The sequence below is a fragment of the Corapipo altera genome, unplaced genomic scaffold (genome assembly GCF_003945725.1).
Source record: "Corapipo altera isolate COAL_440 unplaced genomic scaffold, ASM394572v1 52, whole genome shotgun sequence".
Taxonomy (NCBI): Eukaryota; Metazoa; Chordata; class Aves; order Passeriformes; family Pipridae; genus Corapipo; species Corapipo altera.
The window spans coordinates 1,198,463-1,222,632 of NW_020884930.1; the positions used below are offsets into that span (position 1 = coordinate 1,198,463).

A 24,170-nucleotide genomic window follows, 5' to 3' on the forward strand; every position below is an offset into this window, starting at 1 on the left:
CCAGGCCAGGCCCAGTATGCCTGAGACAGTGGTAAGCTTTGAGGTTTGAGTGGTGTAAACCGGCATCCAGGAGGGCCAACTGTATCCTGGGGGACATCAGGCAAAGCATCACCAGTCAGTTGAGAGAGGTGATTGTCCCGCTCTGCTCTGCACTGGTGTGGCCTCACCTTGAATATTGTGTGCAGTTTTGGTTACTGCAATCGAAGAAAGATATTAAGCTGTTAGAGTGTCCAAAGGAGGGTAAGGAAGATGGTGAAGGGCCTTGAGGGGAAGTCGAATGAGGAGCAGCTGAGGTCACTTGGTCTGGAAGTGAGATGGAGGGGAAATCTCATTGTAGCCTTCATCTCATTGCAACTTTCTTGTGAGGGGAAGCAGAGAGGTAGACACTGATCCCAGGAATAGCAGGAAGCTGTGTCAGATGTTTAGAATGGATATCAGGAAAAGGTTTTTCACCCAGAGGGCTCCCCAGGGAAGTGGTGACAGCATCAAGCCTGACAAAGTTCAAGAAGTGTTTGGACAATACTCTCGGGAACCTGGTGTGACTCCTGGGGATGATCCCGTGCAAGGCTAAGAGCTGGACTTGATGATTCTTGTGGGTCCCTTCCAAATCAGGATATTTTGTGCTTCTGTGATTCTGTTGAACTCTTAATACTGTGTGAGCTCTAAAAACCTCCAAAGCTCCCAAACGTCCCCCAAGAAGAATTCAAAGCAGTCCGATCTATAAACCCTGCCCCATTGCGGGGCGATCCCAGGCGGCAGGAAGCAAGCGGCAGGAAGCAAGGGGCAGGAAGCGAAGCGGCGGCAGGAAGCGGCAGGGGTCCGTGCCCACGCTGCCTCAGCCGGGCGGGCCGCGGGCTCGGCTGCCGCGCTGCGTGGGCCCCGGGGGCGCCGCTTCCCGCTGCGGCCGCGCCTGCCCGCGGCGGGAGTGGGAGAGCGGCGGTGCCCTGACGCGCTTGTGTCCCGGCCGTAAGGCGGGAGCGTCGCCGTGGGAGGCGAGGGAGGTCTGAAGCGAGGAGCGGTCTGCGCGGGGCCCGGCGGGATGGCAGGGAAGCCCGGCGGGATGGCAGGGGTTCCCGGCGAGCTCAGCCTCATGGATAGGGGCCTTAAGAGGTGAGTGAGGAACGGGCCGGAGGGTGAGGGGCGGCCCGGGAGCGGAGCTGCCCGGCTGACGGAGGCCCCTCTCCTCCGCAGCCTGCTGGATGTGTCCCTGAGCTCGGACCTGCACACGCTCAACGCCCACTGCAACCGCATCGCCAGGATCGAAGGGCTCGGCCACCTCTGCAACCTGCAGCATTTGGATCTGTCCTCGAACCAGATCCGCCGGATCGAGGGGCTCAGCTCCCTGGCGAACCTGCGCACCCTGAGCTTATCCTGTAACCTGATAACCAAAGTGGAGGGTCGGCAATGTTTACTTCTGTCCATTTAGAAACTCACGAAAGTTTTCTGAGATTTGTCTTGAAGGTTGCTTCTGGAATGTTTGCATATAATGAAGGTTATGCAAAGTTAGTTTGGGCTACTAACGATATTATAATGTGAATTTTAAAATGTCTGTATAAAGTGTGGTAACTTTATCGTAACAAAAATGCCTTAATTAGAAGGAAAACCTGATTTTTATTATTATAGTTTAATATAGTCATAATCATAGTAATAATAATTCGTAGTTATGGTCTTTTAAGGCTCACTTTGCAAGCTTGGCGTTTGAAAACGGAGCATTCTTCTGCAAATCTTATGGTTTCTACATTTTTCTCATTTTGCTTAGGACTGGAAAAACTCTTTAATTTAACTGTGCTGAACTTGTCATATAATCGCATACATGATCTCTCTGGTAAGTGCCTTTGCCAAGTGCAGTGCAGTACAAACCATTTATCTCACTTTAATTTTGAAAAACTTGACCAAGTGTATTTTGAGAAGTTTCTAGTACTTAAAGTGCTAATTCACCAAATAATTATATTAAGAATGGCAATTGCTGCTCCTCTCAGCTTTCAAGTTTCTAACACCACAGATTGTTCTAAACTAGAAGTTATTCTCCTGTGTTGGGCAAGGCCAAGTTTGTTCAGAAAGTAGCACAGTAAACATTTCAGACTTATTTCCAAAAATGCAACTTATGGAAGTTCTCATCTGTGTTTGTTAAAATGGTCAGTTGTTGCTTGTGAGATTTTATGCCACAGAATCAAAGAGAATTTGTAATACAAACTTAAAAATAACATCGGTAACAGTTTTGTTGATGAACTGAGTTATAAAATGAAGCTTCAAGGAAAATGTTTATTTTTACACACTTTTTAACAGCCAGAAACTAATGTGTTTCTTTACAGTTAGCTCTCATAACTAGCTTAAGTGTTGTACTATGTGGTAGAGTACCACAGCTAATTAACATATATAGGCAAGGATATGGAACAAGTGTTCTTCTCTCATTTCCAGTTATGATATATTATTTACTGAATATTTTTCAACAAGCTGCCATTTGTTCTAAACCCTGTAGTCTAGGACTGCAGCACAAAACATTTTTTCTGGTTGTTTTTTTTTCTCAAATTTCCAGGATTTCGATCCCTTCATGGAACCGGATATAAGATTAGCCACATTGAGCTTCACAGCAACTGTGTAAGCAACATTATTCACTTACTTCAGTGCATGAAGGGGCTGCACTGTTTGACGAACCTCACACTGGAAAAAAACGGAAAAGCCAATCCAGTTTGTCACACAGCAGGTATGGATCTCAGGTGGATACTCTGTGCTCATTAGGCCAGTCATTTCCTTTAAGCTGTGAGCCATGTTCTGAAGCTTGCAAATTCATTCATAAGCTGGCCAGCCTGTGAAATTTAAATTCTGTCAAAAGTAATTCATTTTCCATGAAAAAAAAATTTCCCCCGCCCCCGGGTGTATTCTTAACACTGTAACATGTTGTATGGTTACATAAGGCTCAGCATTTTCACTTGTGAATCCAGAGGAGTGCCACGAAGATTAGAGGGATGGAGCACCTCTCCTGTGAGGAAAGGCTGAGAGAACTGGGATTGTTCAGCCTGAAAAAGAGAAGGATTTGAGGTGACCTAATTGTGGCCTTTGAGTACCTGAAGGTAGACAAGAAGAAAGATGGAGAGAGACTCTTTTCCATGTACAGACAGGACAAGGGGGAATGGCTTCAAAGTGAAAGAGAGTAGGTTTAGATTAGATATTAAGAAATTATTTACTGTGAAAGTGATGAGACATTGGAACACGTTGCTCAGAGAAGTTGTGGATGCCTCAATCCCTGGAAGTGTTCAAGGCCAGGTTGGATGGGCTTGGAGCAACCTGGTTTAGTAGAAGGTGTCCCTGCCCATGGCAGGGGGTTGGATGACTCTTTAAGGTCCCTTCCAACCAAAACCATTCTATGATTCTATGATATTATTTTAGGTTAAGGTTAGTAGTGGCAGACTCTAGAATACTCTGCAGTAATTAGCATTTGTATCAAAATAACAGGCAGGGGTTTCACATAGTAGGCAGCGTGGAGACGAGTTGGAGATTGCATGTGGATGTATCACTTTCAGTTGGGTTGCTTAGAGCTTTTGCTTTGGGGGTAGGTTTTTCCTGCCATTTAAATGTTACACTCTGTTTTCAAACAAGTTAAATTGTAGCATCCTGTTTTGGTGTGGGGGTTTTTTTGTTTTCTTTATTTGTGTATATTAGAGGGGAAAATCTATAGAGGGGCAAATATGTAGAAGCAGAGCATGGATACTTCTGGGAGAGCTCAAAGATAATTTCATTACAAAGAGTAGAACAGTACGAATAATACAATAATACAAAATATCAGCTATATAATGAGCATATAACTGATACAGGTGTAATATATGTACAGTTAGAAAGAAACCTCAAAGGTAATTGAGGAAAGCCAAATTAGGTTTTAAGTAATATTTTCAAAAGCAAATGTTTTATAAATGCATTCAGGCACTATGGAAACAGTAACAGTTAAAGTTATCTGGATAACTCAGAAAATTCCAGTAGTTTTCTTCAGCAAGTATTTACGTGACACTAACTTTAAAAACTACACTCTTTAGAAGCCCAAATTCCATCAATTTAAAGAAAGTTAACTTCAATGCTTTAGAGTTTCATAATGCCTTTTTTCATTCACTGACAAAGAAGTTAGCTAAGCTGTTTCAGAACTGGCCTTTCCATTACGTTTGTCTATCCTTCCATTTGGTACAACTGTTTTTGTGCAGTAGCCTGATATTAAAAGGTTGTCTGTGCAACTGCAGTGTGCTGATGATGGTTGGGAAATCCCAGTGTAGGCCAGGACCAGGCAGACAGCTTCCAAGTTCATTTAGTTTTGTAATGTTATCTGTTGAATGCCATGGATGGGGAAAGATGAGACAATTGTAGATAACTCGCTACTTTTTTTCTTGTATTAAAAATGCAGTGAATCATTTAAGATGACAGGGTAGCTGAAATACACTAGACATCTTGGGAGATTGATTTCAATTTACATGTGGTCTTCTCCTCAAGGTTATAGAGAAACTGTTCTTCAGTCGTTGCCCCAGCTAACAGCTCTAGATGGAAGAGGTATTTCTGGTGAACCAGGGGACCTGGAAGAAAAAAACTGTTCAGATTTGCAGTTCTTAGAAGACGTTTTGGGCTCTTTGGTTTCATCTGGGTGCCCCTCATCCAGAGATCAGGTACCATAGTTTGTGTGTACTGATTTTAATAATGATATGCTTTATTTTTATATTGCATGCCACTCATTAATGCTGCAAGGGTTGTCTTTCCTTCTGATAGAACAGTGTTGCCTTACCGCTGGCGACACCTCATATCGACCAGGCATTGGCTCATTTTCGTCAGCGTACAAGAATACCAGTACAAGGTGCCACCAGCTCCTCCACAGAGCTTGTCTCATCTTCAGAACCAGAGAAGACTGAACTTGATAAAATACACAGTGAGATGAGGATTAAAAGAATAGAAGATCTGATTTCACAGATACTGCAAAAGGTGATTTATTTTTTTTCTGTGATCACACAGGAAGTTTTGTTTGTAAAATCAGGTGTACATTTCTGATAATGCAAAAGTTTTCTGGAACAGACTGGAGCATTTCTACTGGTGTTTATGAGCTTACGGTGCTAATGTGTTCTTTCATTTTGAGAAGCTGGGAATAAAATAAAAACAAATCTTTAAAACTGAAGATTGCACTTCGAATCCTGACAGCTTTCATACTGAATAAAAACCATAGTGCATGGGACTAGTAGAGCTATGTGATCATGTTATGTTAGAAAATTCTTGTCTGTTTTTTTTACCCTGAAGCCATCAATATAGTAACTGAACCAAAGTAAAACATGAAATGCACCAAAACACCTGGATTATACAGTTGGTGAAAATTAATTTTACCAATAAGTGAACTTGATCTGATATGTTTGTCAGGTAACATTGTTTTGTTAATATGTTTTGTTAGCATAGGTAACATACAAGTTTGTCAGGTTTAACAGTTGGTGGTGTTGGCAAGGTTTTTTTGGTTTTAAGTGTTGTATTTGTTTTACATTTTGCACTAACCTTTTATGCCTAAGGATTTTACCAAACTTCAGGAATTTTAAAAAGATACACCTATATATTCTCAAGCATGTTGGGTTTATTTTATCTTTAAAACAATGAAATATTTTAGCAAGGAGGGAAGGGATTGTAAAAGTAAAAAATTGGAAGCAATTATTTACTTTCCTATCAAAATTATTTTGTGTGAAGTTTTTTAAGAATAGCACCTGAATAAGTGTTAGAAATTAGCCAATTAGAAATGGTAAAATTTATAGATAAAATTTTGATCTCTTCCTAGGTATCTGATAGCTCAAGACAGGAAGCTCCTCCAAGTTGTCTCAAAGCTAAGAGAGATACAGATCCAACTTCTGAGAGTGAAAATGAGAGTGGGAAAGAGAACAACAGAAAGGTCATGAAAAGAAGCAAGATCCCTCCTCACAGGAAAACTACCTTATCTCCTAAGTGTCATGCGAGTCATCTTAAGAACAAAATAACCAACAGGTATCCTGATGTTTGCCATATAAAGCCAAAATGAATTAAGCTGAATATTGTCACAATGAATGTAGTACTTGAAACATTTTTCTGAAAGTGGTAGGTTGGGTCAATTAGCTCTGTTAATGATACCTTGAAAATGAGTAGCTTCTGAGGCTTCTTTCTGCCATTTCTCTATATGAGAAGTTTCTGCCTTTAAGTGAGAACGAAATTGAACTGAAGATTCCAAAACAAACACTTTCAGAATTCTGACAGTTTATACTTCCATCTTTGTTTTAAATTGTGGTGACAGAAAAATTCTCCACAGACAGAACTGAGTCATTAAAAAATAAAAGTAAAAGATTCATGCTGTCCGAACAACGATCAAGAATTTAAATGTCCATATTTTGTGATGAAGCTGAGAATGCCATAGTGATTTGTTTGATTTATCAGGAGTGATGAGTAGAAGATGATACAAATTGGAATATATTAGCGTAGTTAGCCAGTGCAGCTCTACAGCTTCTCTGCTTCTCCAGAATTGTTTGATATCTATGTGATCATAAGATGTCTTTCAGATACATATAACTAGTTTATGCTATCTTTTCACAGTTGACTATTTGAATTTAGCTGTTTCTGCTATGGTCTCCTTGCAAATTATTTTCTGTGTGGTTTTGAACTGTATTATTCAAATGTTGCAGAGAACTGTAAAATTTCATCCTGTAAAAGTGTCTGAATCCCGTTACTGTTTAAACTCTTAAATATACCTTGATGTCCTGCAAATATAGGGAAGAGAAGAAGAGTTCCTCAAAGTGTTCATATTCCAGTCAGAGAGACTCTCATCTTAATTCATCATCAGATAATCAAGACTTGAAAGTAGTGGGAAGAAAAGCTGAAATACTGACTGGTAGACAGAGCAATATAGAAAAAGTAGAAGAAAGTCATTCAAATCCCACAGAGGAATCAACATACCAAGTAGGTTTCGCATCATTTCAAATTAAGTATGAGTATGTCTTCACCTGAAGCCAAACATATGTCTCCTAGTCAGACTAAAAGTGGAGGTGACAAAAACAATTGCATGTAGATAGTATCAAAAGTAGTGTTGTTCTTGTAGTGTCAAGTGGGAGAGGCTTTATTTTGTTTCACTTTTATGGGAGTTTTTGACCTGGTCACTTGCCCTTTGCTCTGTCACCCATGAATTCCAGAAAGACAAAAAATCTTATTCTACACTTAAAAATATTATTTGTCATTTTTGGCTATGCTTGAACGTCTACTAGTAATTTGATGCCTACCACATTCTTCCTAAGGTGCTGATTCAAGAACTGGATCAGGAGAAAGAAAGGAGGTGGAAAGCAGAGCAAGCAGAGAAGAAATTATTAGAGCATGTCAAAGAGCTACAGAAGTATTCAAAAGAAGAAAAGAGTATTCAGAGTATGGCTGTATACACTACAGACAGGTAGGGAAACAGTGCTGTAATATAAGAGTTTTGTTTTGGGTTTTTAATTAATGAAAATTCAATTTGTAGCCTTAAGAAATGAGAACAGCTTTAAACAATATACTTGGAAAATAACACATCAAGAAGTAGTGCTAGAATTTCTCTCAGTCTTACCTAATGAAATTCCTTTCTGCAGCTTTCTTCCTGTTCTCATCTTAGAACAATATCAGTGTGTTGCTTACCTCCATTTCCAGCCATTACTTTCCAACTGTATCATAACGATACTTTCAGTTCAAGCTCTAGTAGCTCCCTCATATCATGCTTTCACCTTCTGTTTCCCAGTCTCTCTTTCCACCTATACCTACAGCATTCCTTGTGTTTTTCCTGCTCAGTGCACTGGAACAAAGGTGTTTCTGGCTGGCCAGAGTTGGCCTCTAGGCAATATGTTGTGCAGGGCAGGCCTAGCACATCTTTGGATAGTTGTCATCATTCTTGTATAAGTTCTGAGCAGTAGCTTTTTTTCAAAAGATCTCTCTTCTAACAAAGCATTGTTTGTCATCAGATATTTTTGGAGTTGTCAAAGACGCATTTTCTTTTTTGTAAGGAAGAAACAAGTCAGGTGCTTCCATGACTGACTGTGATTATTTCCCTTTTTCCCTTTTTGTTTTAAGTTCACTTCCCACCTTTACTTGTATTAGAAGCTTATGTTCCTTTTCTGTTGAGATAGATCTTATATAAAAATTGTTAAAATATTTAAGGATATTTCAGTGCTTAGTGAAGATAATTATTAAATTACAAATTGATGCTATATGTTCACCTTGTGTGTAAGCAAAATGATACTGGAATGTCATTTCCTAAGAATCTATCTGTGAGGTTCTCTCCAGCTCAGGCTTTTTAAAATGAAGCTCCACATAATAATGCTACACATGACTTCAGTAATAGTTTACATCTTTTTAAAGTTTTACATGACAGTGCTGTAAGTAGTAAAACTTATTAAAGAACAAGATATGGTGTTACAACAGTTACTAATGTTTTTTTCTCAATGTACTTGGCATCAAGCTAAATACTAAAATGTTTGTAATGCAACTTTATGGCATTTATTTTCAGGCTAAAGGAATTGATATTGAAAGAGAGAGATGACAAAGCAAGACTGCAAGCAGATGTCCAACAGCTGAAAGGTGAAACTGAAAGACTTACTAATGAGTTAAATCAGGCAAGAAATAAAGAAGCAGAACACCAGAAGGCCATGCAAGCTTTAGAAGAAACACTATCCAAGATGGAGACACAGAGATTACAGCAACGAGCAATAGAGGTAAATACTTTTCATGAGTAAATAATACACTGGCAATGGGGTGGCTGCTGTAGTCCTGGATACAAAGAAACACTAGATTTTACAAGCTTTAAGTCTGAGTTTTCCACAATAATAGTAGTTAATAACAGGTATCAGTTTTAATTGTCAATTAATGTACTTTATAAATGGAAGTATGTCATGTGATGTGGTCTTAAGATAAAGGAGAACAAGTCCTATGTACTTAAGGAGTTGATATTTTCTAGTAATATACAGTAACAAAACCAAGTTTTTTAAAAAATCAGTAAAGATCTTACTAGTCCGATGGAAACTTGGTGATTTTGTTTGTTTTGCTGATCTAAAGAATTAGATGCTTTTAATTGCAACCAGAACAAAACAGTAATTGCTGAGAACTTGCTTTAAAGATTCTGGTTATTTTGAGTGGGGTATTTATTGTTTTGCTGTTTGGGATTTTTGGTGAATATTTTTACAGAGGGAGAAGATAAAGATGCTTTTGTTGTTGGAGGCACTTTTTTCAGTATACAAATGCATAAGATCAGGTTGCTGGACCAGATACTGCCACTATTTCTGTCTAAAAAATCAATGGCTGAATTTTCAGTGTCCTCCAATATGTACACCTTTTGTTTGTTTATATTGCTATATTAGCCTATTCCCCTGTCCCTGAACTTACAGAAACTGAATCCTAACATACGCATCCTGAAAAGTCTCTCAACTTACAGTGCAGTGCTGTAGGAGCTGGTGTTGGTCAGATACCCTGAAAGGAATGAGACTCAGGGCACTCCTGCAAGTGCCATTCAAGTCACCCTCTAATTTAGGCTGCTGTTTGGGCATCTGAGTGGCTCTTCCATTTTCTTCCTTACCTGTAGATACCCTGGAGCTATTACAGATCTAGAAGTGACCTTCACTTTAGATCAGGTATCTGCCTGTCACCTTGAAAAGTACTAAATTTAGTGATTTAGAGAACAAGAAAGAGGGGTTTGGGGGATGGGGAAGTTTTTCTATCCTATAAGAATGGAAATACCTTATTGATATATGAGGGGTTTATTCCTTTAATGAGTTTGTAGAAATATGTAATCTCCTTGGATAGTAAAGCATTGTTTTTAATTACAAAACTTTCTTAAGGGGAAGTCTTTGTTCCTGTCTTCAAGATCCTGGAGAAAATACTATTTAATAATTAGGTTTCAAAGAATAATCATGATGCTCTAGAAACTAAATTCACTTTTTTAATGTTCAGATTTAATATGCCTCTGGCCTATTTTATCGACTCCAAGAATAACAAATTCTATAATATTTAATAGAGCTTTCTCATAGTACACATTGGCAGGTAGCTTCAGTGGTAAATTACACTTGCTCCAGGCAGTCACTATTAAAGGCCTTCAGTCAGCATTACTAGATGACTTCTTGAAGGGATTCAACATAAGTCTACTATGCATCTAAATGCCTATTTTCTGGAAGTCTTTAAATTTGCATCTGCTCTTGCTTGACAGTTTTTAAGTGATTCAGTTTAGGTGAGAATTGCTTCTCTGCATCCACAAAACAAGAATACAGTGGGGTGTGTCTAAATATTACTCAGGAAAAGGCTTGACATGTAGAACATGAGAACTAGCCTTCTGAAGTGTCCTGATTTTGAATTACCACTTCATGAGTAATTCAAAACCTTTTTTATAACTTTTCTTTTTCATATTCTTTTTTTCCCCTCCTTATTGAATCAGGAAAGAGAGCTTTGTATATAAAAGGCTTAAGCTTATGAAATGTAATTACTCAGAAAAGCTTGGATAAAATGGAAAAAGTGGAGTATGCCATCTGGAGTTTACAGATTCTCCATTTTTTGTAAAATCATTAGGAAGCAGCTCTGTTCAGCAACTCCAAACTGTAAAAATCAAAAAGCAGTTTATATAAGTGGAGTGCTAAAGAAAAAAAGGTTATGTTGAATACGTCTAAAAATGTTTTGTTTGAAACTAATACAAGTATTACAATATGAGAGTTTATAACTGAGGAAATCATTCTGCCAATGCATTTCTTCCACTTCTGCAGGACACTTTCAAGTTCTTTATAAATTAGGTAAATGCTTTTGTTTCTTCATGAAAATTGCTTTTTTTGTGTTGTAGTAAGTTAAGCTAAGACTTAAACATTTGTCTTAAATTTCTTCCAGTGAAACAAAATGTATTAAGAAAAAAACAAAATAAAACCAAAACCAATAAGAAACAAACAACAAAACTCTTATAAAGCACCTATTCCTTTGTATTCCAGGATAAGACATAAAGACTAGATTACAGTTTTAAAAAAATCTTGTTCTTGTCTTTATGAATTCCACACAGATGAAACAAGTGCAAGAAGCAGAGCTTAAAGCATCAGCAAATGAAAGAGAAGTACAGTTACTTCGAATATCCTTCCGACAACAGAAGGAGAAGGTAAAACAACTACAGGAACTTCTCATATTAAGAGAGCAAGAGCAAAGGTATTGGGTCATCTATTTTCTTTTCACAAGTTAATAGAGATGCTAGTGTTGTAAATATACTTTGTTTAAATGTGTTCTAAAGTATGGATGTGTTTTAGTTTGGATTTGTTTTGTGGTTTGTTTGGGGTTTTTTTAAGTCATGTGAGAGCTGGTCTTTGTAAAAATGTAAATGTCTTCCCACACATTTTCTTGCTTGTTTAAGAATACCTTCATATCTCATAGATTCCTGACTCATAAGTTCATGTAAGCAACTTCCATTTGATAGGTTCTTGTCTTATTATATGGCTGAACTCTTTATTTGAAATCCTTGATCTGTAATCCAGGAAAAATCAGATAAAAATAAAATTGTATCTGAATTACTGTCTGAAGAATTATATACACTACAATAACACAAAGTATTCAAAAAAATAAGTCAGCTTCTGCAATATCCTGCTTGTGGGTGTGGGGGTGAGTTACTTCCTGGCTGATTTCCTCTTCCAAAATTTCCCTTTTTTTTGGAGAATACTTGAGTGTACATTCTTTACTGGCATCTAATACAATCAAATATGTGTACAAACTAAAGCACTAAGTACCCTGTGGTACAGTAATATGTGAGAAAGGTTACTAATAAAATGAGCTGGTTAAATTTGCTAAATTTTACATGGGTAAATGTATTCAGATACCAAGATAGCTGTAAGTTTAGGTGGAAGAATCTGATAGCTGTGTTTTGAGAACTTACAATAATTATAAATCTCCAAAAGATGAAATGTGAAGGACAGTTTTTTTGCTTTAAAGCAGATGAACAGAATAGTCTGAAAGTACAGGGTACTTTTGCTTCAACATTCTCCTTTTAGGTCCCCATTGCTGGTGCTTTTTGAGTCCTGAGTCTTGAGTGAGAAGCAACAGTTGTTGGTTGGGTGAGGGTGAAGAGAATGACTGCAAAAGAGGGTGTCTGGCTGTACAGGGCTTTTCTCTGATTCCAGTGTCACTTCCAGATATTTGTTGACAGCAAAGCTAATAAATGCTAACTAAAAGCAAAAGAGCAATTTAGTAATTTCTACAAAAGTTTGAATTAAAGAATAAGGATATTTCTTTGGGTGTTTTAACACTAGTCAACAGAATTTTCCTTGTGGCAGTGTCATTGTCATAGAAGACTGAAATCAGTCTGTGAGACTAAGGAATTTATACCATTTATTGTGGAATCCATTATTCTTGTTCAGTAATACCAAGGAAATTAATTGAAACAGCATTGCAAGTTACTGCAGTTTATGTCTCAAGTGTATGTTTGGTAACTTCAGGAAAGAACTTGAAACCCGAGTTGCTTTAAATGGACCTGAATTTCAAGATGCTTTGTCAAAAGAAGTGGCTAAAGAGGAGCAGAGGCATGAACAGTATGTTAAAGAATTCCAGGAGAAAATTAACACGTCCTACCAGAAGTACAGAGAGTTAGAAGATGAATTTCGTTTAGCTCTAACTGTTGAAGCAAAAAGGTTTAAAGAGGTAAGACTGAGAGAACATTTAATCTCACATTAGGTGGGGTTGTAGTTCTCTTAAGTGAGTTGGGTTTTGGCACATATTTTGGGGTTGTTTCGGTTATTGGTGTTTTGTTGGGTTGGGGTTTTTTTTGATCCTTATGGTCAAGCATTCATGCAAAAATACTGATAGTGGGCTTTGAAGTAGCAATGATTAGAGCATCAACAGCGAATGCCAAGTCAGCACTCAAAAAACCTAGCATTTTTGTTCATACGTAGAAGTTAATCAAAAGAAAGGAGAATAAAACACTTCTGTCTGGTGTTATTAATTTCTTTTAAAGTATGTCCACATCCTATTAGAATATATTCAATTATAGTAAAAATGCATGTGTTTTGATAAGGTTATAGTTACATATATACTAGTGTATTTAGTAATGAAGTACTTTATTGTTTAACTTTTCAAAATTGAATTTTGGATATGCATTTTGAAACTCAGAATTCAAAACTTGTTTACTAAACTCCTTAGAGAACTTATTTCTTTGGCTAGTATTTACATTATTTTATATTTTACCCTTCAAATCTTTCTGCTGGGAAAAAAAAAAAAACTAAATTTACTTTAACTCCTTCTTTGAAGATTTTAATGTCAATCTTAACAATGAAATTAAATCAAGGCATTGTTTTCAGTTCCCAAGCTCTGCTTCCCATCCACTCGTGTGTTTTTTGTATTGTTTTTTGGGGGGGGGTTGATTGGTTGGTTGGTTTGGCTTGGGTTTTTTGTTTGTGTTTGCTTTGTTTTGTTGGGTTTTTTACAAATATGGAGCTGGGCAGAACCAGTTTCAAGTTGAAGTATCACCAACAAACCAGTAAAAAAACAGTTTCAGATATTCACTAATTTGATATACAGTTGATAAATTTCTATTTTTTTCACTTGGAATTCACATGTCACTTGTGTTTATGTATACACACTTTTTCCAAATGTTAGCATTTTTCAAGTCTTGTCTTACAAAACTTTAGGTAAAAGAGGGTTTTGAAAATGTTTCTGCTGACCTAGTTAAACATAAGCGAGCCCTCTTTGAATCTGAACAAAGGGAAAAAGATATGGCAAGTCTGATCCAAGACCTGACAAGTATGGTAGAAGAACAGAAAGCAAAGATTGCAGAATTAACAAAATCAAATGAAGAAGCTACAGCAAACCTAAAGGTACTTGTTTCCAAACAGTTCAACTACATATATATTTTTTATAATATTTCATCCATAAAAGTTAATGGTTCCATAAAAGGTTGATTGACTGAAAGACACATTTCCTGTCGCTCTAAAACCTAGTACTCCACATCAGCCATTATTCTTGCATCTTGCACTTCTATTTCTCAACAAATGCTGCTCCCCATATGGAAGAGGACTAGTCGTGTTTTCAAACGTGCACTCCTTGCCTTGGGAGCACTGGCAGTTTGTATGTAATCGGATGGTCACTCAAAACTACAAAACCTACATTAGTAACCCTGACCCCTTGTAAATTCAAAGGAATGGAATATGCTTCTGCATTGTCAAATTTTAATGTTAAATACTGTGGGCACAGTTGCTTTATGGTAACGTATTCTAGTACTATTCAACTAGCCATAAATAATTTTTAAAAATCTCAGGAACATAACTTTTAAATAGATGTATGATTTAGTCCATGTACGTATCCAGTCCCTCTTTGTGCCAAAACTTGGGTGCAGTACAACTGCTGCACAATTGTTTCTAGTCTCCTCCCTCCATGTTGCTGTTGGGGTGTCCAAACATTGTGTTGGTATACAGAATAGGATTCTGCCAGTCAGTGATGCTGCTAAGAACAAGATTGAAAAATACCTATATTAAATAGCTGTAATTTGTAAAACAAAATGTACAGTGCATAATTGAAGATAAATCTTTATCATTGGAAGTGAAAATTCATCCCAGTTCTGTCTGTTTCCTTATGATTTGGTTTTTAATATCTTTGCTTTCTCTTTGGTTTTTTTTACCTGGGAATTTGTGATTCTAAATAGGTTTTTATAATGGCATTGATAATTTAGGGTAGTTATCTAGAAATCAGCTTTACAGTTTTCTGGGATTGAAGTATGTCTACTTGAAGCAAATTTGAGTTTCATAACTGGAAAGAAATGCATATAGAACCCTGAATGCAAGCAGAATATTTCTCAGTTAATTTGCTGTATATAAGTATTACTTTCCTAACCAGGAAATCAATTAGTATTGATTTGAAATTTTGCATACTTGTTTTAAAGGATCTTATTGTCTTTTTCCAATGTTCATTCATACAGTGTCGAACTCGAGAACTTGAAACTGTGACTGAGGAGGACAAACAGAAGGCCGTTCAAGTTGAACTTCTAAAAAAGGAAAATGGAAAACTTACTTCTCAGCTGACAGCCCAGGAATCTGTGATTGATGGGTTAAAAATGGAAAGAAAAATATGGGGACAGGAGCTGGCACAACAGGGTAAAATAGTTTTGGGGGGATTTTTTCTTTTGCAGAAAAAATGGTGGTGCTCAGTGTCTTACCTCTCAAATAAACACTCCAGTAGAGTGTTTGTAATCATGACAAGGTTTCTGGCTCTTATCTAGTTGTAGAGTTGATGTGCAAAAACAGATGTTCTGTGGCACATGGGATCTGTAACAGCAGTTGTGGGAGTTGGTTGCGAATACAGCTTATCTATTTCCTGAAAATATCAAAATACCACAGTGTCATACAAAGAGCTTTTAAATATGAAACTAGGAAAACAAAGATTTGTAAATAGAGTTATATAATGCTACTTTTCTATCAGATAAGTCTAATGTGAAAATTTCAGTATGTATCTTAAAGTATAAAATACTGAAGGGGGGAAGAAAAACTTGGGCATTTTTCTCTATTCATGTGACTCAGCACCACCTTGTGGGCTCTTGAGATTGGCTGGATCTGTAAGAACTACTGCTGACTTTTTTCAGAGAAGTTTTCAAAGGATAAAACAGAGACCTTCAGTTCTACACTTGCTACCTGAGTGTTACCTACCTACAGATTAAATCCCTACAGTGTTTCCAATGGACAAAATAGTCAATGGTTTGGTTTGTAAGGTGGTTCTTACCTTCACCTCCACCCCATTTCCCTACATTCTACATCTTGAAGTCATCTGTAAAACGAGCACTGTAGTATGAATATCCTGTTTTGTCTAGGAGCTCATCTTGCTCAAGATCGGGGAAAACTGGAAGCTAAAATTGAAGTTCTGGCAAATGAGATTGAGATGTTAAAAAAGCAAAAGGAACAGGACAGTGATACCATAAGAATTAAAAACAAAATACTGGATGATCAGACAGAAACAATTAGGAGATTGAAAGAAGTAAGTGCCATATCTGACAATTTTTGTACTTAACTTTCTGCAAGGCCTAATTTTAGCAATTGTAAAGGCTGTAATGAAAGCTGGCCCTGCAGTCCTTGTTTACCAACTCACAAATCACAATCAGGCTGTCAGTGGCAATTCATTTCACTGAGAGCAGAAGAGAGTTTTTTATTAAATTCATGTTCATGTAGAGAAATGCTACTTTGAATCTCTCATTGAACCATATTTATGTACAGACTTTATTCTCTTTGCCTTGCTTCAAATTATTCTTGAAAATGATTTTGAGAGAGGTGAAACCCAGATAGTATAATTCTTCCTGAAAAAGGAAAAACAATTTTAAATGTTTGCTTCATGTTTATTTTACAACATGTAAATGTTTTGGTTTTTTTTATTCTGTTCTTGTAAATCAGTATTTTGGCAGCAGAGGTGTACTATGTTTTGCTCTATTAATTACATTCATTCATTAAGAGACTTAAAACTTTAGCTTATTAATCAAAATTTATAGCATGTTATGTCAGTCAAAGTTAGATGCATTAGTCGTTACAGACTGTGAACTCAGGGACTGTGTAGATAGGTTGTTCAAAAGAATAAGTTGTTTATTCAACTGTAGAATAAGAGTTCAAAATAACTTTTTTCTTAACTTGCTTTCAACTTCAGATTTATTGTGGTGGTTTTTTTTTTTTTTTACTCTTGAGTTTTTTCAGATGAAGATTGATTAACTGGCTATCACTTTACTAAGTGTTTTTCATACATTCAGAAGAGTAAACTTTCACATGTCCTTCTCTGCTTTATTCCACCATAGACTAAACAAATACTCTTAAATTGTAACAATAAAGTGTTTATGTGTACTAAAATATTTATCTTCTAAAGGGCTTACAAGAAAAAGATAAACAAATCAGAAAACAGCATGAAGAAAATCGTGAAGCTCAGAAATTGTTTGAAGTAGAGTTGGATGAAAAAGCTGCTGAATGTGAAAAGCTAATGGAAAAATTAGAAAGGCAGAATGAAAGAAAAGAGGAATTAAAGCAACTACTAGAAGAAAAAGAAGTAGAACTTGATGATATTAGGCATGCACACAGGTGATACAGACAAGTCACAATAATTCTTTGGGATCATTGTATGCAACACTGCTCTGAAGTTATTCTATGTTCAGACAATATTTGCTTGCTCTTAATACCCACAGAAATGAGGCAAAATGAGTTTTTTCTGTCCTCCTAAGAAGTGGTATTTATAGTCATTGTAAATACGTGCATTTTATTTTCAGCGCATTGAAAAAGAGGTGGCAAGGTAAAGGAGAGCTCTTAAGCCAGCTGGAGGTGCAGGTTAAACAAATGAAGGAAAACTTTGATATCAAGGAGAAGAAGCTGATTGAAGAGAGAAATAAAAGTCTTCAAACTCAAAGGTGAATACCTTAATAGTTTATCTTGTGACTACTCAGTTACTGTAGAGTTTCACTGTTAATAAGTATACAAAAAGGTTTGATTATATGGCAAAAGAATGCATAATACCTTTTTAAGTACTTGTGAGCCCAGTTACAAACTCTGTGTGCCTAGAAGGATGTACTTTGTGGAACTGGCATTCACTTACAGCATTCGTCATTTAAACTTAGTTCTGTTTCCATTTTGTTTGATAATGACTGGAGCCTACACTCGTTCCTCCCTACTATACCCATTCCATCCCAATGCTTTTGATTAACCTTGTGAGTAAACTCCATGTCACTTACATAACAGAGATTCTTCTGCAGCGATCACACGTGCTGGCTGGAGTTGTACAGTGAAGATGTTTGTGCATGAGGCACAGTCTGTATCAGAGTTTCTTTGAGCATGAGCCTGCCAACCCTCTAGCTCATGACCAGGATGCATGGAACAAATTGATTGCAAATCAGAGATCAAGCCAAGCAATGGTGGCTGGTGTACAAGGGAGGCCACAGTGCTTTCACTAATTTCTGTGCAGGATAAAGTAAAAATATGTCATTCGCTGTGTACAAAATGGAGGACAGATCCCCAATACTTACCACAACAATGTTAATAAATCATAGAATTATTTAGGATGGAAAAGATGTTTAAGATCCATCAAATCCAATCGTTAACCCAGCATAAAGTCCACTACTGAACCATCTCCCTAACTGCCACATTTACAACTCTTTCAAATTCCTCCAGGGATGGTGAAATCAGTTACTTCCCTGGACAGTCTGTTCCAATGCTTGACAACCTTTTCAGTAAAAAAATTTTTCCCAATTCCAATCTAAACCTCCCCTGGCACAACATGAGGCAATTTTCTCTCATCCTGTCACTTGTTACCCTCTTTCAGGTAGTTGTAGAGAACATTGAGGTGCCCCCCAGGCCTCCCCTTTTCTAGGCTAAACAACCCCAGCTCAGCTGCTTCTCCATGAAACTTCTGCTCCATACTCTTCACCTGCTCTGTTGCCCTTCTCTGGACATGCCCCAGCACCTCAATGTCTTTCTTGAAGTGACCTCACTAGTGCTGAGTACAGCGGCTCAATCACTGCCCTGGTCCTGCTGGCCACGCTATTTTTGATACAGGCCAGGATGCCATTGGCCTTCTTGGCCACCTGGGTGCCTTCCTGGCTTGTGTTCAGCCACTGTTGACCAGCACTCCCAGGTCCTTTTCTGATGGGCAGCTTTCCAGCCGCTCTGCCCCAGTCCTGTAGTGCTGGGGTTGTTGTGTCCCAAGTGCAGGATCTGGCACTTGGCATTGTTTAACCTCATACCATTTGCCTCAGCCATCAATCCAACCTGTACCGATCCCTCTGAAGAGCCTTTCTGCCCTCCATCAGATCAACATTCCTGCCTAACTTGCTGGCTGTTTATTAGTATTCCAGTCCATGTCAAACGGACTGTTTCTAAGTTACCTGTCATTCTCTTTGCGTACAAGTAGCAACAGATTTTTATTTATTTTCTTGTTCCTCATGTACGGTCAATCTTTTGGATCAATAGTTAAATATGAGATGATTCAGAAACAAGTACTCATAACCCAGAAAATTATTTCATATGCTTCTGGTATGGAGAAGTGTGCTAGACTGCTGCCTGTGATAAGCTTAGATTCTCAGTATGATTTTTTTCTTTATTCTTTGGCTTCCTTCTCATGTTTTTCTTCCTTCCTTCCAACTATTCTTGAGAAAATACCAGCTAGTTAATAAGACTACATATTTATTATATTTATCTAGCAGCAATAACCATGTTACCAAAGGAATAGCTACGACTAAGGTTTTTTGCTTTACATTTTAAGTTAAACACTGAACTCATTATACATTAGTTGCTATTTTAAGGAAGGTTATCTGATTAATAAATGAAGGGAAATAGCTTGATGGTCAAGTTTGATTAAAAAACAAACAACAAACAAATAAACAAAAAAAACCCAACCAAAACCAACCTCCTCAAATAATCAATAATTGTTTTGGAATAATGGGTTTGGAATTGTTAGAAAATCAATAGTGGAACTGAGCTTTTTTTCCAAATAATTCTGGATTGTTTCAAACATTTGTTGTAAATTAATGGTATAGTAGAAAAATTTGCCTTGCTTTTTGTTCCTACATATTTTAGAGTTATCCCCTAAAATTTGCTTGAGTCAAGATAATGCTTCACTACTGTGAAGCAGACACTTTTGTGTTGCTGTCAGACAGGGTCAAACGCCATTTACAGGATCACACAGTTCAGTCATTCACTTCTTGGGAAGCAAAAGTATAAAAGTAGATATTTGAAAACATGTGAAGTTCTTATCTATATTGACAGTAGCAAGCCCGAATCTTCATAGTCTTTGCTAGTGATTAAATGCTTCTGCTAAGAGGAATGCCAGAAGCCCTGAACACAGTGCATAAAACCAGAACATATACTTGAGAAAACAGGACATCTTCTAATGCTGATATTGATAGAAGTGTCTTTGTGCCTATGTTATTAAAACCTTATCAAAGGCAGAACTGGACAAAGCAAAATACTTCAGTTGTTTGCAGGAGCATGATCTCTTTTTTTAATCATTTTTAGGATTGCTGTGGAAAAGCTTCATGAAATGGATAATGCTTTTAGAAAAAAACTTGAGTCAATGTTGGCAGCACATCAGGAAGAACTGTTGCAGCTGGCAAATGAAAAGGAAAAACAAATTGAAGCAGCAAATGAAAAGGTAATTTTAATACTAAATGCATATGTTTATTGTATTTGCATTTTTATTCTACAGCCACTACAGCAGTGGTGGTTGGAAGTTTCCTGTTTGTATCTATCAGTCTGATCTCTGAATGGAAACAGCCCTGGTTTGGTACTCAATCTTTGCACAGCAAGAAAATCTCGGGAACTGGTATTCCAGCAAAGTAAAGCTCCATGCTTTGTAGCTGTTACGAATATAACACTTCCTTATCTATACAAGCAAGAGTAATGATGGTTAAGCCAGATAATCCTTTTAACTCACCTGTGCCAATGTTAACAGTTACTGTTCCTGTCGTATACTGCATTCTTCCTTGGCATGACAACTGGTGCTTTTTCTCCATAATAAGTTTTCTGGTTTTCATACATTACTTGCTATCTCCTAGCAGGTTAATATTTTTTTTAAAGCAAAACTCTGCTACTGCATCCAACGTCAAAAGTAGTGCATTGCATATTTAAACATAAGCACATAACTCTTGCATTGCTTATAAGTGTTAAAAATTGCCAAGATTTTATGGCTTTAGGTGTATTAAGAAAAGCAAAAATTTTATTTGATCTCTGTGTGCTCTTTCAGGTTTACTCTGTTGAAGAAGAAATGCGGGAGCTTCTGCAGGAAATGGCAAACAATAAAAAAGCCATGGAAAATAAAATACAACTACTTGCACGTGCACTGAATGATATTCAACAAGATCTTTGAAGATTATTAATATTTACTCTAAAAACATGTATTACACAAGCTTAAGCAATTTCATACACTACAATGCACTTTCCCTTGTTTTCTAGAGAATTGTCTCTGTTGTTTATTTTGGTGGTTCAGGGATCAGACATAAATGTTTTTATGTTATATTCATAATAAATAGTTATTTCTAACTTATGGTTATCTTTAATTGATTACAAAATGGATCAAAACAGGTATAGGTGAAAAGCATCATACGAAATTAGGAATTTGCATGTTTAATAAGAGAAAAGAAAGTTGGAAAGTTCTAAGCCAAGAGCTTGAAGCTTTGCTTCACTGGGGTAAAGAATCTTGTAATGAGAGATCCAAGAATGTTGATTCATAGAATGGCTTGGGTTGGAAAGGACCTTCAAGATCATCTAGTTCCAACCCCCCTGCCATGAACAGGGAACCTTCTAGATCACGTTGCTTAGAGCTTCATCCAGTCTGGCCTGGAAAACTTCCAGGGATGGGGCATCCACAGTTTCTCTGGGCAACCTGTTCCAGTGCCTCACCACCCTCACAGGAAGGAATTTTTTTCTAACACCTAATCTAAAACTACTCTCAGTTTAAAACCATTCCCCCTTTTCCTGTCACTATATGAGAAATAGACTCTCTCCATCTTTTTTGTACCTGTGAAATTTAATCTGCCACTATTGAAGAATGCACGACTACTGCAACTCCATTAGAGTGGCTCTTTTGGCAGCATAGTTTGGTTTTCTCTACAGCAGTAGGCTTCCCACCATGCTTTTGAAAAACAGGAGATAATGACCTAACAGTTTCTTATGGAAGCAAATCATAAGCCTTATGTTAATATATTGTTACACTTCTTTCATGATGGAGGTTTAACCATCACCACTGTACTTAGGCATTTACTTAATTTGTTTGTTCTCAGAAGATCCTAAACTGTTACTGAACTACACTGTACTCAGAAGCGTTTCATGATGCACTAGTAAATAAAACAGTGTGTAGTAAAATCGGGTATTTTTTGGCACACCAGGCAGAGCTATTTCCACCTTGCACCTCACAGTAGCTGAAGTGCTGTTGCTCCAACCATAGAAGCTACTAAGCTGATTTAATCAGCTCGTTCAGAACCCGGGCATTAAAGCAGTGACACAGTGTATGTGTATGTGCCTTTTTGTGCCCAGCAGTCCTGTAAAAGTACTTAGTGCTAGTAAAAGGCCCTGGCCTTTAGCTGTGAGGCCCACTGGACTTGTTATCAGTGTGTTAATGAAAGCTTGTTGTGTGAACTGGAGCTTGAGACCAGCTGCCTCTTGTTATGAGGTCCAGCTTAAGTGTGGGATGTAACAAAGGCCCTGAAAACACGGGCACAAGTTGAAAGCAGAGGCCACGGCAGCAAAAACAACTTTCTGATGGTCAGTGACTGGTCTTTGACAAAGCACAACCTTGAGAGATAGGAACAGACTACTTTCGCTTTTAGAATGGAAGCAGCAGCAAAGCAAAATAAAAGGCAGCCCAACACCTGAATGAGGTACCTGCAACAGCCTGGGAAAACAACCCCCACTCCACAGGGTGGAGGTGGAGGCCTGGGAATTGTATAGAGATTATAAAAGGGTAAAATTCCAAATGGGGGGGGGAGAAGGGGATGGACAGGGGACACAGGACATGACACAACACACAGAGAAAACAGGCACCCGCTTCAGCTCTGGCTCCTTGCATCCGGAGTTCTCACACCTGACCTGTGAGAACACCATGAACAAGCCATCAGCACTGAAGGGGAGGTGTCTGCACTGTGGTACTCCCAGCTCAGGTAGGATTGTTCACTTGGAATCTGTGCTATTGGTTTATCATATGTAAAAATTAATACATAGTGGCAATGGTTAGCAAGGTGTAGGAACTAACTTTAATTAACCAATTGTGTTAATGAATGTTAGTCCAGTAAATATTGCTGTGAACTTTAAAATTAGCCTAATTTATTCTTCTAGCAGAATCCTTGATCTGCTAGGTGATCTCTTGATTCCCTGATACCAATATATCAGTTCTCTAAAGGCAGAAGAAAATTATTTCTTATTCTTGTGCTCTACACACTCCTTCAGAAACTGCAGTATGTGAGGAAATACTCACTTGGAAAACTGGCCTATAGTATTTTCATGGGTATCACTGTTGCAGAAAAGTTGCACCACCTGAGAGTGCATTCTGTCATGTTTATCTAGTATTTCCTTGAGCACTTCTTTTTTCTTTGCTTATTATTTGACCAAGCTACACTTTGGGTGAAGTAATTGAGTAACTGGAATGCACCATGAAGTTGAAAGAACTTACTCTTACCCTGATTCAGTGTACTAGTATCTCCTCTGAGTTTTTACTCCAGAATATTGTTCTGAAACTTTCCTGATTTCATCAGAGGGAGTTGTTACAATTTTTAGCATAAATTCCTTCTATTTCTTGCTCTTGGCTCAGAAATCTCATACTGCAGTACTTGAGTACATGCACGTGTTAGTACTGCTTGGAATGTTTGTTTTTCTTGTGGCTAACTCTGGCATCATTTCCCTCTTTATGCTTACATGGCTCCCTTAGAGCTTTTTAATAAGCATTTAAATGATTTCTAGCTTTGAAAGGTTAAAACAATAAAAATGTGGTGCAGGTGAAAGCTGTGCCAAATTTACCAATTCATGAGGATGAATTTTAATCTGACATTACTGTAAGGTATAAATTAATAAATAGATAAAAATATAAACAAATTGGAAACTCTGACCTCATCAGATACAAGACATGCTCTCGTGCATTAATCATGACAATTTAAAATCAGTTCTGCTGTGTTAAGAACTGGCTGGAGGGACTTTCACAGCTTCTCTAGTTTTATCTGCTTTTTTACTGAGGCAAAGAGGTGTACCTGCAGGAAGGTTAAGGCCGAGTGTATTTAGACACGAGTGCAAGGGACTGACTAAGCATCTGAAATTCCCTGTGCCTCTCGCCAGACCATCAGCGCGAAAGCCGGCCCGGGCCGTGCCAGCCCAGTGTCCTCCCTGTCTGCGAGGCCCGGCCCCTGTTCCCGGCCGCAGCGGGCCCGTCCCTGGCCCCCCGCGGCCCAAACACGCCGCTGTCCCGGCAACGGCGGCGGCGTCACTTCCTGCGGTTCCGCCCCTCCCTCCGCCGCCGCGCTGGGCCGGGGCCGCGCTCCGCGCTCGGGCCGTTGCGGCGGAGGCGACACGTGGCCCCGCGGGCGGCATGGCCGCGGCGGCCGAGGCGGCGGGCGGCGGCAGCAGCCGCCACGAGAAGAGCCTGGGGCTGCTGACCACCAAGTTCGTGTCGCTGCTGCAGGAGGCCAAGGACGGCGTGCTGGACCTCAAAGCGGTGCGAGGGCGGGGGGGAAGCGCCCGCGGCACCGCCGG

The 24,170-nt window shown here is 38.3% G+C and overlaps 2 protein-coding genes and 1 long non-coding RNA gene across 5 annotated transcripts in view; 2 read left to right on the plus strand and 1 right to left on the minus strand.

The window, feature by feature from the left end:
• Positions 1-933: 933 nt before the first annotated feature.
• On the plus strand, positions 934-20,975 carry LRRCC1 (leucine rich repeat and coiled-coil centrosomal protein 1). Of its 2 annotated transcripts, XM_027659173.1 has the most exons (19): positions 937-1,110; positions 1,192-1,397; positions 1,760-1,825; positions 2,537-2,704; positions 4,474-4,643; positions 4,744-4,953; positions 5,783-5,985; positions 6,741-6,927; positions 7,260-7,408; positions 8,495-8,699; positions 11,015-11,154; positions 12,432-12,633; positions 13,620-13,805; positions 14,903-15,077; positions 15,788-15,951; positions 16,822-17,030; positions 17,216-17,353; positions 19,953-20,088; positions 20,680-20,975. In XM_027659173.1, exons 1-19 carry the CDS (start codon positions 1,040-1,042, stop codon positions 20,800-20,802), a joined length of 3,108 nt encoding a protein of 1,035 aa, XP_027514974.1. In that variant the 5' UTR covers positions 937-1,039; the 3' UTR covers positions 20,803-20,975. The 2 variants fall into 2 exon arrangements, 1 of the variants encoding a protein (XP_027514974.1); XR_003530289.1 differs by lacking the exon at positions 16,822-17,030 and having other exon boundaries at positions 934-1,110; positions 20,680-20,696.
• Positions 3,430-15,834, minus strand: LOC113954622. Of its 2 annotated transcripts, none has more exons than XR_003530290.1 (3): positions 15,700-15,834; positions 15,140-15,297; positions 3,430-4,553 (listed from the first exon to the last, which is right to left on the minus strand). It is a non-coding gene; the product is annotated as an uncharacterized LOC113954622 (long non-coding RNA). The 2 variants fall into 2 exon arrangements; XR_003530291.1 differs by lacking the exon at positions 3,430-4,553 and adding an exon at positions 14,152-14,430.
• Positions 20,976-23,914: 2,939 nt separating the features above from the next.
• Positions 23,915-24,170, plus strand: part of E2F5 (E2F transcription factor 5) — a 14,923-nt gene continuing 14,667 nt past the window's right edge. The window contains exon 1 of the mRNA XM_027659174.1: positions 23,915-24,132. Within this exon, the coding sequence (XP_027514975.1) occupies positions 24,007-24,132 (126 nt within the window). The 5' untranslated portion in view covers positions 23,915-24,006. The remainder of the gene's footprint in view (positions 24,133-24,170) is intronic.

Bases quoted from the DNA above. Each gene is read 5' to 3' on its own strand.
- LRRCC1 (XM_027659173.1), top strand. From the start codon at position 1,040: ATGGCAGGGAAGCCCGGCGGGATGGCAGGGGTTCCCGGCGAGCTCAGC. The intron at 13,806-14,902 runs GTACTTGTTTCC...TCATTCATACAG, and splicing joins AAGCTACAGCAAACCTAAAG to TGTCGAACTCGAGAACTTGA. The intron at 20,089-20,679 runs GTAATTTTAATA...GTGCTCTTTCAG, and splicing joins TTGAAGCAGCAAATGAAAAG to GTTTACTCTGTTGAAGAAGA.